The 14,564-nt window shown below is 39.5% G+C and overlaps 1 protein-coding gene across 1 annotated transcript in view; it reads right to left on the bottom strand.

Annotated features, from left to right (window-relative positions):
* Nucleotides 1–14,564, bottom strand: part of SULT4A1 (sulfotransferase family 4A member 1) — a 34,939-nt gene that overhangs the window by 7,597 nt on the left and 12,778 nt on the right. Inside the window, exons 2-5 of the mRNA XM_075164835.1 lie at nucleotides 5,519–5,649; nucleotides 3,995–4,075; nucleotides 3,748–3,874; nucleotides 378–472 (exon numbers count right to left, since the gene is read on the bottom strand). Coding sequence (XP_075020936.1) covers nucleotides 378–472; nucleotides 3,748–3,874; nucleotides 3,995–4,075; nucleotides 5,519–5,649 — 434 coding nt within the window. The remainder of the gene's footprint in view (nucleotides 1–377; nucleotides 473–3,747; nucleotides 3,875–3,994; nucleotides 4,076–5,518; nucleotides 5,650–14,564) is intronic.

Genomic DNA, 14,564 nt, shown 5'->3' on the forward strand with positions numbered 1-14,564 from the left:
CTACCAAACAATCAGAATAAATGCCAAATATATAGGACAAAACACTGAGGATATACTTTTTTTCTCATTGATACAGCACACACAGCAAGACATTTCTTTTAAATGAATGCCCAAGGCTGAGTGTAGCAAGCACTGAACAGTTACACATCTCTGCCTTCTCTGTAGTGCCTATGGATGCAGGCAGATTCCTGAATAAATTACTAGGTTTATGAAAGTACTGAAAGTCCATAGAAGCTATTGAATGCCAGTGCTTTAAAAATGGTATCAGACATCAGGGAGCCCAAATATGGACATAAGAAGCAAATTCTGTACTTTATGTATTTTAAACACTGCAATGATAAAGTAAGTAAAATACCTTTTTGCTACATCTAACCTACCTTATGCATATCTTCATACTTGAGAAAAAGTACATTGGCATCCATGTGATGTTCCCAAAACTCTTGCACATGTTCAAACCACGAACCATATCCTACTACAAAGACATTATGATTGGCATGAGGAAAATGAACACTTTTGTTATTAAGCCCTTTTCAAAAAGGAAAAAAAAAGGAGAAAAATAAATTAACTGAAGTGGTTCATAGCCCCAGGAGAACAGTGTCTGTTTTTGAGCCATTGCCATGCACAGCAAGGAACTTCATTAAAAAAGAGTTTTTCTATCAGTTTGCAATATTCAAAAGAATTAACTTACCATAAAGATAAAATGTTCAACTGAAAATGCCATCATATTTCATGACGGACCTCTTGGAGCTCAGTATTAATAACGCCTGACTACTGAACGGAAATTTAGCCAAAATAAAAATTACACAGATAGCTTTGCAGAAGGCAAATTTCCAGTGGCTCCAACCTGTGTGAATTCCTGCAATTAACATATCACACTGCAGCTTTCTTCACTGAGAAGCTAGGTACAGCATTTGTGGGAAGTCCCATAGAACATCCTCTATTATGGGCAAAGAATTGCTAACAACAATTGTCCTTTCGTAATTAAACAAGTATTGAGGAAAGAGACCTATAAAAATGCTTCATGGTCATTCCCAAAAACATAGGATGTACTGACAGAATATTCTATTTATCATTACAACTTTTGCTCCCCTGCTAAAATCTAAGACCTATTCTCTTCTATTGTTATTTTCTGAACACTTCCCCACAACTTCTGTAGATATGCCAGAACACAGTTTCAGTTATACTGTTATCAGTTACCTCAATTACACAATAAATCCAGACTACAACCAGATACCCATGAGGTATTGACTGCTCCTGAAAGCTTAGAGTGATGTGATGGGGTACTTCCCATATATCACAAGTTGTGAGCAGGCCCAGCGTGCAGGGTTGCCAATGATGAAAAGTTTATGCCTCCTACCTCCTGCATGCCACCAGCAGCTTGTCTTCAGTTCCCTGTATCTTCTGTGTGGGGTTTAGGACTCGAAGAGAAGCTGAGGTGCTAGGCTGGGAGGGCCTGTGCTCCCAACACTGCTGAGGCTATGGTTACTAGAAGTCAACTCGCCCCCCAAAACTTGCCTCCTTGTTTTTCAGTTCTCTGATAAACTCCGCATTTGCACTGGTTTCAGTCAATTTATGTGTGTATAGCAGAGGTTCAGACACTGGTATTTATTCTCTAGAGAATGTCTTTTGCTGCCAATATTACCAGAAAGACAACCCAAAGAGAAATGCATTCTGCATATTTCTTTGTTACCCCTAAGTTCCCCCAAAGTACTTCAGATATTCAAGGCAGTAGGTTAAGCAGATATGGTGAGCAGTTTTTCACATTCTTTCCCAGTATTTTTTTGGTCAATTTTATCTTTTCACCAAAGCAGCTATAGAAAAATACGAAACTTTTTAGGTTTGTATTTTGAAGCCACCTTTTCCCTTTGAAAAAGAATTGTTTAATTTTGGTAACTGGAACATTTTCAATGGTCAAAGAGGTCAGTTTCATAGGAAAATTCTTTTAATCAGCTGACTCGTTTTCAATTTTTATAAAGGTATTGGAAAAATTCCATTTTTGTTATTCCCATTGCATACACCCCTAAAGAAATTCATGCATGAATTTCAGTCAAGCAAAAAGTGTTACTAGCTTCTCTTAATGGTACAGGCAAGAATCCATTAAGGTTATGTTAGCAGAGTTTACCTATCCTCATGTAAGAAACTCCCTTAAGCTTTAAAGGATAATGCCAAAGAACTAGCACATTCAAGACTAATCCCTACCCAACTGTACTCTTTCAAAGAATACGGCTAACATGCACTGAATTTGTTTGAAGACGGTTAGGTATAAGGAGGGCTAAAAAGAGTGGGATTGTGTCATTGGGCTCAATGCTTCTCCCTCTAGCAGTACTTTGACTTCTTATGAAGTTTTTTTTGCTTCCATGACATGCAAACATTTAGCTAAATGCTAAATTTGCTGTATTACAAACCACTCCATTTGCACAATTATGGACACAGAACATGCTGTGATGTTTTCTTGATTCTGGGAGGTTGTGATAAATCAGCTAGCTGCTACGAGATGAAGATATAAATAACTCTTGGGATACTTATATGAAAAAGAATACAGAACCTTCCTCCTATCTTAGAAGACCTTCTAATGTGTCTTTGGTATGCCTCCAGTCTAGAAGTTCCTGATCACGAGCTACAGACAAACATCCCATTCTCAGGGAATGCAAAAGAAAAAGCTGAAGGTGGGCTGGAATAGGAGAGCATTTACCATCCCTGCACAAACTTGCAGGAGAAAGTAGCAAAGGTTTTTAAGGCCTGTTAAATAACCTCCACTGGTAGGCTTTTACTTTTTTCTTCCCTTTAGTATTATACAGCTCCTTTAGCATCAACTCCTCCAAATTCCAGGTTGAAGGAAAGTTTGCTGCGCTGGATCTAGAGGAGATCCTGCTCTCAGAGCACAAGGTACCTGGTGAATTCTTAGTGTCACATTAAGGTATCATAGAGAAGATTTTGTAGAGAAATAGAAGGCAGTAAAAATTTTTTCTCTTCCTAGCTAGAAAGTGTGGCAATCCATTGGCAAAAAGCCCAGTGGCAGCCAGTTATGTGAGAATATAGGGCTTGTCTCCCTGTAAGTTTACTGAGCTAGTGCAATGGAGCTACTTAAGGCAGTGCAGCCTGAGTGGGTGGGTGTGTCATGAAACAGCCCTCGCTCAAAGGAGTTACTGGGTGAGAAGCTGACGAGTTGTTGTAAAGCATGTTATTGTATTCTCATTATAGAGGTGTATTTTTCAGACAGCAGCAGCCTGCAACTGCTTTCTTACAGGGGCTCACTTCGACCTACTGATGTACTCCAGATCAATCTCATGCAAACTAGAGATTTTTGTGTGTTAACTGGTATCTTGCAAGGGACAAACCTTGGGGTTTTGAATGAAATAAAAATATTAAAGGAATTACCAGGAAAAAAAAAACCTTGAGAAGTAACTAACAGCGAGATACAACTGAAATCAAATGATGCTGGGAGTATTCACCACTTTTCACAAAGTACCTGGTACCTTGCAAGCTGAATTTTAGAAGAGTAGACCAGACTTTTGCTTGAGCTAAGTGGAACACTGCTGGGGTCAAATATTGTAAGGCAGTTATTTACAAGGCATGGCCATAGTTTGCATGGACAAATCTAAGTCCACGCAGCACTATCTGTAGCAACCTCCTTGCTGTATATGCAAAACAAATGCACCTTTATCCAGTTCATTTCTGTACTTGCAGAAGGAATGCAGAGATGAAAATAAATGTGTAACAGCGTGTGCAGAGAGAACAGCTCCTTACACTTGTCATTCATAAACCTTCTGCAGAACTCCTGAAATGTTCCTCTGTAGCTCATGGTCCTTAGGGAGCGGTGAAACTGGTAATAAGACACCACCAGGTCTTTGGGGTTGCGAGCCATGTATATTACCTATTACGGGGGGAAAAAAAAATCATCTTATAGCAAGCTTTTTCTCCACCCTATTTTCCAAAGCACTTAAACAACTGCTGCCAATATAGTTAAAAAAACATGATGTCATTTCAGTTTTACCTTTGAATTGCCATTATGGAGGTCGGAAGGCAAAAACCGATACGGTAGGTGGCTTTTTATGAGGCGAGGAGATGTCAGTTCCTAAAATAAAGCAGACAAACATTTCTTATTGTGCATTAGTTTTTGGCATATCCTGAGCTGCCCTGAACTGTCATACTTGAAGCCCTTTACCTTACTGAGTCACATTCACAAATTCTCTTAAATTAATAGGGGTCTGGGTCTAGAAATCAGGTCAGGGAGTTACATCTGTTTTTTAAATATCAAAAGGCTGGAAAATGTGTTGGGGTTTTTTGTTGTTTTTTTTTTTTCAAAGTACTTCCTTTTGTTTTCAAAGTACTTCCATTTGTAGGACCTTCTCAGGAAGAGAGTGTAACAGTTGATTCTTAGTATCAAACTAACTTTGTTTCCAATGATGCTTCCAGTAAAATTCCTTGAAAAATATTAGAAGCTCTGAAAACCCTATCCCTAACTTCTTCACTTCAAAATTTTACTCTTGCAATTTATTTTATCAGAATTAGGCCCAGGCAATCCAAAGGTTTATCTGAGTGTGTGAACATCTTTCAAACAGAGTGTTTTTCTATAATTTGAGACAAAATTGTCTTATGACACAAATCATCTTCCAGTAGTTAAAAACTGCATAAATCCATATTGGATCAAGTTGCTGGCACATAGTATAGGTAACAATGTGTAACCTCAAACTAAACCTTTCACTATTGACATTGCTTATTTGAATCAAGGTAGCACTGAGGTCTCATTGGACTTGGTGTCACACAGATGAAAAAGAAAAGCAACCTCTGACCCCTAAATACTCTCAGCCTAAAGTAGGCAGATGCTGCAGTTGTCATTGACCAGAAGCAGCGTAAGTCTATCTGTGCCAGCCTTAGCTAGCTCAATTCAACAAGCACTGTAGCTGTTATAAGATGGAGCCCAATTTTTTGCCTAATCATTCTAGGATATGCCTATCAACTATCAGAAGTAGTTACAGCAATTACAAGATCACGCTCATATGCCATGCCACTAGTCTCCGAGTGATTCTTAATAGTGTGGAAGTCATTTCATGCAGAATATTCCAAACACCTCAAACTACACCTACAAAGTCTGTAGATCCACAGACCCTGGGTCTCTAAGGATTTAAATGTGTAAATTCAGAGCAGTGGGTCTACAGATCCATAGATCTCTGCATTTGTAGTTCCTCTTTTGCAAATTCAGGGAAGGGATCAAAGCAAATTTGCCTCATTTAGGCAGCTTCTGTTTACATAGGCAAGGGGGGCCTGGAACTTTTATTCAGAAAACCCACTGCCAAGATATTTAGGACATGGAGAAATATCTAAAGCATTAAATAGAGTATAATAAAGGTTAATAAAAGCAATTTTAAAATAACCTAATTACACTGAATCATTCCAACAAACTGAGCAAGTCCAGTGATGAAAAGGACAAGGACACAGGATGAAATGAAGTGATAAATATGGAACCAAAGAAGAAGATATCCAAATGCTGAAAGACTTTCTTTGCAATAAATTGTACCTTGATGATGTCCAGACCAGGCTGAGGGTACTCTAGGACTGGAAGTTGTTCATCTATATTCATTAGTCCAATCTCATCTGGATCAGCTCCCTGACTCACTAGATATACCACTTCCTGCAGCAAGCCTGTGCCTGCATAAACCAAACAATGAAAGAGAACAGATTGTATTACAGTTCTTATCTAAACAGAAGCACATGAAGGGAGACCTAGACATAGAAATAATGATAACTTTTGTCCTTAACAGTCTTCTGTGAACTAAGTCTGTAACTACTGTTTTAACATAGTATGTCTGCTCCCTTAGTTTTATTTTAAACACATGATGATCTCCTCTCATGTAAAAGACCTGAGATTTTTCTTCAGTAATAATTTAAATACATTTCTGTCTCCCAATCATTTTACCTGTGAATTGGAAAGCATTTTTAAAAAGTTTTTCCACTGTGAATGTTAGCTAGGCAAATACTACTATTTCCATTTTAGAAATGAAAAAAATGAGGCAGACAAAGATCATCCAAGTTCACAAAATGCATTAGCGGCCGAACTGGGAGACTGCCAGTGTTCTCTATTCTAAATTGTAGGCAATTCTACTGTTATGCAATGATTTGAGAGTCTATTTATGCCTCCACGTTATGGACTGGATAAACCACTGAATGCATCAATGCATAGCGAGTTAGTCATACGCTTTAGAGGCCCCAATTACGTATCTCTCTCCAGTCCGAGGACATTTACAAAACAACCATTAGATATTATAGCCTTAATGACTGCACTTTGGAAAATTAATAGGTATTCCAAACAGAAGTTTGAACAGGGAAACTATTTCAAATTACTTTACCTTCAGGCAGGTAGGAAACCCTCAAAACAGGCAAACAAAGGTTGAGAGATTTGACAGAGGCTTATGAAGAGAAAGGCACAGGCTTTTGGTGAGATGGAGGAAGAGAATGAGGAGAGATCAAAGTGAGCTAGCAGGGAAGGGACCCCACAGTTTAGATGACAAGTCACATGGGCATGGGACAACCTGGATACTGCGACAGATTGACCAATTATTTAAGAGTTGTGAGTGGTAAGGAAAATGAGACTGGAATTTATTCTCTCTCTCGTGTTGCCTAAAGGAACAAGTAATTGTTCCAGAACTCTTTACAAAGCCCAAGTCCACCTCAACATCCCACGTCCTTGGAAAGATGAGCTGCAAACTCTGAGATCATGCTTTTCATTCCTGTTTTAACTTGAAAATAATTTGTAAGTTGCAAGTAACTTGTAACAGTCACCAGTTAATTCATGTTAACTAGCATAACTATACACACTAACAGACACATTTTGTACAAATTCTGTATGTTGTTCCAACACTAAGAAAACCAGTGTATCATCGTTCAGATTTTCTTTTAATCTGAGCTAGGAAGAATTAAAAAAAACTGATGTACTTTAGAGACTGGTTAGAGTGAACACAGTCTGGATATAATGTGAAAGAACATACGTCTCCAAGAATTGCTTTGGAGAGTAAGTACTTTAAGATTCCTTTTTCCTGACTGATTGGTGAGTAAATTAAAATGGCTTGGAAAAAAAGAAACTTTTACGTTATCATCACCCACAGAGACAGCTGTCACAGACTTAATACACGCTTGCCCTTAAGGCTGTTCACTCTGCATTTTTAAGTCCAAGCATATATTTTATACATTAAAATTAACATACATATGGTACTTCAGTATCAGTCCTTGTGACTTGGAATGAGCACAACCCTTGTTTCTCATTAAATATTTATTCTGGCAGGAGACACCCTGGTTCTCCATAATTTATTTCTGTATTTCCAATTCCGCCTGCAAAGAAAAATGCTATTACAACATCCTTGTTCCACGAAAGGAAAAGCAATAACTGCATGGGGATAAACAACACCACCAGGACTTTCTAATTTTTTGTTACTCAGCTGCTCTCTAGGCAAAAAGAAGCCATCTCCATTGGGCCTCTGAATACAGAAGGGCCACAGAGTTGAGGCAGAACTATGCTGAAACTTCAGGAGAGCAGCATGCTCCCTACCAGCTCTCCACAAAGTCCACCAGGTAAATAGGAGATGAGAGCCAGGGAGCACAGCCTCATGGCCTTACCTAGTTCTGCTCAGACCTGTGGCCATGCGCTAGACTTGGCTTGATTGCTAGCAGATCCATGGAGAACTGCAGAGATAGGAAATGACATATCGATGTAGGAGACATGGGGAAGAAGGGTTCTGATTCAGAAGGAAGTGGGCCTTTGGAAGCTCAGAAGTCTTCATCTAAATGTGCTTCCATCAGAAACAGTGATTCAATGAAAAAGTAACGCTGGGCACATGGCAGGTACTCAAGGCAGAAAATTAAAAATCTCCATCAAGTACAGGTTCTTTAAAACAGTGCTTTAAATCTGTGAACCTCAGTGCTAATTATTAGCATACACATACACAAATTACTGTAGTTATGTATGTCGCACTGCACATATTCCAGCATCCTGTTCCAATTCACACAGCAAACAGTATTTCTGCAATATCTCTTCTACAAAGGGGAGGATTGCAAGCTGACAGTTTAGACGTCTGGCTTCTGGCCATCCAACAGGTTAGAATTTCTCCTCCCTACACCTGCAGTAGGACTACTGATCCTGAATTCTCTCATCCGTGATCTCTGTGCTAGTTTTCACTTTTGTCACCCACTATATTAGCCTGATTTTCTACCACATTAGCACTCAAGTTACTCTGCTTAGGATTTTCAGGGTCTTAATGCAAATGAAAACTAGAGATTTAACTTTCGAGGGAACTGTGATTTTTTAACTTGCCACCCTTAATCAATTATCATTTATCCCACACACATTCCCAAGAACCCCACGTAAAAAATTATCATTGACCTGATCTCCTGTTTTAAAAAAATCTAAAACATCACGTTTATTTGTTTAAGAAGAGAAAAAATAGCTAAAAGCCTTTATATATATAACCTCCTCACATCTCTATTAGGATTAAAAACAACTCAAATTAAATTACAGATATCAACAGAGTTGAATGTTCTTTTGGTTTAGAAATTATGACTTAACCTAGCAACAGACAAATGGCAGCCCAAATTCCAGAACTAGCTGCTAGGGCAAGATTTTCTAGCCTGTGGAAACACCAGCTGGCTGGAAAGCCAAACAAACTGGGGTACTGTACCTATGCATGTGATGAGAGGCCCAGGCGTAGACTGGGGCTAGCAGAATTTATTAAATTTGCCACTTTGGGAGATGAATGTGAGTCTTCTGCTGTAGCCCCTGATTCCCCATCTGTATATAAAGCATACAGAAGTTGGCCATTTGAACCAACTAACTTAAACTGATGTCTGCGGACATGTGTGAGAACCACCATCTTATGGGTGAAAGCTAGAGTAAATTGCTGAAACTGAGATTTTCAAAGGAGATTAAGGGAACAACCTCTGATAATCCCAGTCTATCACAGAACTTGGCCAGATCTAAATGCCACAGAAACTTTCTTAGTAAAAGGGACAATGATGATACTTGTTGGAGAGAAGAAAAAGATGAAGGAAGCTAAAGAAAAAAAAAAAAAGGTGCAGAACTTACCCTTTATACTCCCTAGCTTTCTGGCCTGGCTGCCAACAATGACTTATTGTCACTTGAGGGTTACTCACTTTTTAAGTGAAATTAAAGGATTAAGTCACTAAGTGGAAAAGCTAGCATGTATGCATATGAAGCCAAGGTTTTTCTTGGAGACAATCAGTGGATCTTGTGTATCTCTAGTATTTTTCATCATTTTCTCCTTGTGTTGGTGAATGCATGCACATGTATGTGCATGCCTCACTTGGGATGGTACAGAAAGAGTAAATAGTCACTGACAAACAAGATTAATCTGTCAGCCCTTGGGCATCAGATGCAACATTCTTAAGTACCCAGCAATTCTACCCTTCCTTCTTCCAGCTGCGGCAGATCCACATTTCATCCTGGAGGAAGACTGCTGGCCCTGCTACCTCCAAGGTCATATTGCCAAAACAGATGTGGAATTCATTTATGTTTATCCAATTCCAACTAAAATGGCGCCAGTCAGCATCTGAGGAACTTCAGTGCGCTGTACCTGAGAAATGCTCTTCCCTGACAGGCTCTTCTGTTATGTCAATACAATGCCTCAGGAGAAAAGAGTGTTCCACTTGTCACACAATATCTGGAAAGAAATGGGATGGGAAACAGCATTGATAAGCTACTGCCAGAATTTGCAGGTTTTTAGGAGAGCCTTTTAAATTATCTGTGAACCTGAATTTCTACTCTGCATAAAAGCAGTACAAAAGCAGCCCAAGTCACAGCAGTTTAAAAGCGTGCTAGTTAGGCTGCGCTGTCCTTTTCCGTGATGCCTAATAATGCACAGAAATCAGGACTCATTAAGAATCCTACCACCTCTACAGCAGCCCCTATGATGAAGAGGAACTCTTTGTTTGTACCCTTTTCCATGGCCAATGCCTCAGCAACAATAGCAAAGTCAAGTCATGGCCATACTGCCTCTGCTTATCGGTAAGTGTAACTGCTGCAGCAGCAACCAGACAGCACAGCCAGATAATCAAAACTTTGAAACACCACCGCTACTCCTTTCTGTTTCTATGCATTAGATGCCTTCTGATGTCAAATTTAGTCTCCATAGGAGGGAGAAATATTCTTTAGTGCAGCTGTTCTCTGGCTCCTCTCACTACTTTCTGGCTACTGGCACACTCCCATGCAGTCACAGATTTGTTCAAAATGAAGTGGCAGATATAAAACCGTAAAATTTCCTATGAAATTTTGCTTCCCTACATGGTTTCTAATGTAGTTTATTTCAGCTTTCTCCTCTCTGTATCAGCTAACATGGGAAAAACCCGCAGCTCAAGGATGCAAAGGTCTTTGGTATACTCCTTTTATACACCTCTTATTTGGAAACCACATGGAAAAATAAAATAAAGAAATACTAATGTTAGTATTAACAGTCTTCTAGCGCTCCCAATGAGCTGCACTTTGTTTGATCTACCAATGTTTGATCAAATTTCAGCTAATACAATGCAATGGATCCATTATGACTCATAATTTCTTTATAGCATCGGTAGATGTAAGTGCTCATTAAAAACGAGGGCTGCTAAAGCTGTCAGATTGGCCTAGCAAGTGCTGTAAAGCGATTCTCCACATAGTTCGTCTGATTGCCTGCAAGCTTATTCCCCTTTCACCAATTTCAGTGTATATCTGCAGGTAAGTATGACAGATTCATCTTCACTCTACAATAGTGGAGGGAACATTAGATTTTTCCATTGGAAGAAAACAATTTCCAAAACATAAAAATATCTCCTCTTAAGGTCTGTATGTTTTAGTTCTCCTACATCTTGGAATTCCAACTGGCTTAAGGATAGGGATTTTCATTATCAATTAGGGTTTTAATAATAAAAATAACGTATACACCTTGATACCGTATTCTCCAATTCTTCTGTTGCTAGATGAGACTCAGGATTCAGAATAAAGACTGAAATTGTGATGTTATATTGCCAATATTTTTGACTTCCCAATTAAATATGTATTAGAGGGCCCAATTTTCAGAAAGGACTGAATACTCATCCTCTAAGGTTAATGCCCCTTTTACATGGCCTAAATGCCCCTAAGTTCAATAGTGACCAGCCAAGGGAGTCTGCGGAACATAAGGAAATTGAATCCAGATCTTCTGAAACTGATGGCAACAGCTTAAATAAGATCGGATTTAAAACAAGTGTTAACTGCATGATTTCCAGTAACATTCAGTAAGCAGGGTCTTGGCTTTTTAGACTTATTAATCAGTTTATTTTTCTCTTGCAGCTACTGGCTTTTAAAACATAAGCTAAATTCTGCTTGTCTTTCACTAGACTTACATCAGAGAACACAGAAATGGGTCCATTAGGTCTGACCTGTGTTTCAAATGTGTTTCACCAGAGGCTATAAACAGCAAACTATGTAAACTGTATTCTATTTAGGACTAAAATGTACTTTCTATTTGATAAAAAAGCTGTCACTGAAGCATTTACACACATGTATTATCCATAGAACTATTGCTACTATGTATAACACAGTATCCTACAGCACTGCTTTAATAAACTGGTTACAAAACAGCGCTATTTTCGGCTAATGCATTAGTACTATTTTTAAAAAATGGCCTGAGTCCTAATTCTCCCTTACATAGCACACTAACTACTTAGTAGAGGACAGGATGAAAAGTGCAGAATCGACCACAGTGCATCTCAGACCAGGCACCAACTGTTGAAGCATTTCCACTTCCATAGAGCAAGGCAGGCGATGCAGTATGTTTCACATCTAACACCAACAGAAGCAGCTCGGAGAAAAAGGCCTGCTGACACTTTTGAGCATGCTGGACCCTAAAGCTGGAGCAACACTAGTAAATAAAACACACCAGGGCCAGTCCTCTGGGAGGACATGGGGGACAGCTGAACCCTCATCCACAGAGATCAATTTCCCAAGCAAGGCAGCTTCATCCACAGCTTCCTGGGAACAGTCCCTGGCTCCAGCTATCTCCATATCAGGCTGGGGAGCACACTGTCTGGGGGAGAGCAAAACCATCAGGAAATCGCCAGCAAGGAAATAGCATGGATGACAGCCTGTCAGAGCCTCTGTCACAGTTATGGTTACTAGTGTAGCCGTGGTGAAGCAGATAACTGGATTGTCTATGTTGCTTGCTTTAGACTTTATAAAATGAGAAGAAAAATAGCTCAAGTGTCACATACTCCCTAACCATTGCATCTAACCCGTGGCTACCCCAATGTGTCCCAGCAGGCAGGGGTCCACAAGGCAAAGGCCTCTTGTTGAGGACAGCTGGGGCAAAAAGTGTTTCTTTTCTATCCCTCTTAAAAAGCCACAACATCCTCACATGCACTGCAGCAAGGGCTGGGTACGTAGTATACTAACAGCCCTAAGAACTGAGTCAGGTCCACAGATTGCTCAAAATCCAGGGATGAAAAACAACAACAAGACACCGGTTTGTCTTTATTTGCGTTCTGATTGAGGAGCCATGATTTGTGTCTTCATACTTGTCTCCACTTCCATGATTTCATCATATCTAGGTGTCCCAGATTTTGTTACAAGTCCTTCACTGACAGCTGATATTGGTTGGTGGCTGCTATTTCTTGGTATCATATATTCAAAGGGAAAAGTGTTTTACTCTTCTCTTTAAGCTTTAGCTGGGCTGGTAAAATAATGGACATGTCTATGGATGCTCATCACGTCTGCACCAGATGTCATCACCGATGGAGCAGTTTGTGTGAAGTTACTCCAATTCACTTAAAATTAAATCAGCCAAATTAGCTTAAGGAGTTTCTATTTTTGGCATCAACTCACCTAGCAAATTTTGCCTGGGACAAACTAGAATGCATTCACACAAAATATTCTGCTGGTCGTTCTTTAACAGAAACGACAAACAGCAGGCTAAGGACACTAACATCCTGCACTAGTGAGATGCTTTTAAGAGAGGACATCTACCCATACCCTTACATTATTTCTCTCTTAGTTTCTATGCACCAAACATGCTCCCATGGTATAAGACAGCACAACACCAATCATGTTAAAACAAAAAGAAAAAAAATGTATAGTATAACATGACAGGAACATGAAAATAACTGATAAGCCTGCTTGCTCCCTTACCAAATATCTGACAGAATGACATCCCTTTTCACCCTTCCCACACTTACTCAAGGTTGACCAGGTCTAAAGTCAACCCAGTACATTCAGTTGTTACCTTCTTTCCCCAGGCTCCTCCCTTTGATGACATCCTCATGACCCAATTCAGAGACACCATGCCTTTCATGACAATAGTGCAAGCACGTAGGATCATGCAGTCATACCAAAGGGTTGGCCAACAGGACAGTAATTCATGGGGGAAGAGTACTTTTATTGGCTAATATATGTTTATAGGGCAGATTCTCTCTCAAATATCTGAAAATTATCTGGCAAACTTTGGCCATGTAAACTAACAATGGCACCTCCTCACAGTGATGGACAAAAGGTGTATTAGCAGATTTTCAAATCTCAACTCCTCTCTGTAGCATACACAAGATACATGCCCTTACCCCAATCTTACCTCAATTCTATCCTGCCCTCCTGCTTCCTCCAGCAGTCCTATACTCCCAACCTTTTACAGCCTATATCAAAAACATGCTTAAACTGCATTGTACATTACCCCAGCAGGAGCTCACTTAATCTCCAACAGAAAGTCCCCCCACTGTGTCTAATTTCCCTTTATTTTCATACAGGTGACACAACACTGTACCAAGGATAACAATACAGAAAAGAACTTTGCTGTAATGACAAGTCATTGTTTTTTAAAATCACTCTCAAGGACTTCATTATGTTGAAGAGAAGTGCATAGTCACCCTTATCGCCACTAATTTCTAGGACAACTATATCACTTTCTGTGTTCTGTTCTACAGAGTTGTAATATGGTCTGTGGCTAAATGCCGAGCCTCGCAGTGAGCTCTGCTGATTGAAATAGGATCAGAAGGCAGGATGCAATAGGGCATCCATATTAGAAACTTGTGTTGAGGTAGTTCTCATACCCTTTGCTATGAACATGCTCCTCTCCCCATATGGTAAGCATATTTCAGAGGGTGTCTGTTACTACTCAAAACGCAATTCTATGCCTCAGTTTCAATCCCTTCCAGGAAAATTGTTAGGTAAAACCTGCCTACATATTAATGTGCATTTGCATATATTAGGTGGATAAATTGCGAGAAAGCAGCACACCAATAGTATAATGTGAAACCACTGCAGATAAGAGTTATACACGCGAAAAAAAAAGCAGCACATTTTTGTTTCAGAATTTCAAGAAACATTGTTTACCCTCTATGCATGAAACTACGCAGCCTGTTTAGTCAGCTATTGGTTGTCTAAGGTCAGGGAGTAAAGCATTTTGTCTCAAACAGAATCCCCCTCAAATTATAGCTGCCCTAAGCAAAACCATTCTTTGCAAGGTACCTTGCCCCCACTCATATTTAGCACAGAGTCATTCCCTCTATCTGCTGAATTGCAGTTTTAGGCAAACTACAGCCATTTCTATTCTATTTCTACT

Source organism: Calonectris borealis, chromosome 1 (assembly GCF_964195595.1).
Source record: "Calonectris borealis chromosome 1, bCalBor7.hap1.2, whole genome shotgun sequence".
NCBI lineage: Eukaryota > Metazoa > Chordata > Aves > Procellariiformes > Procellariidae > Calonectris > Calonectris borealis.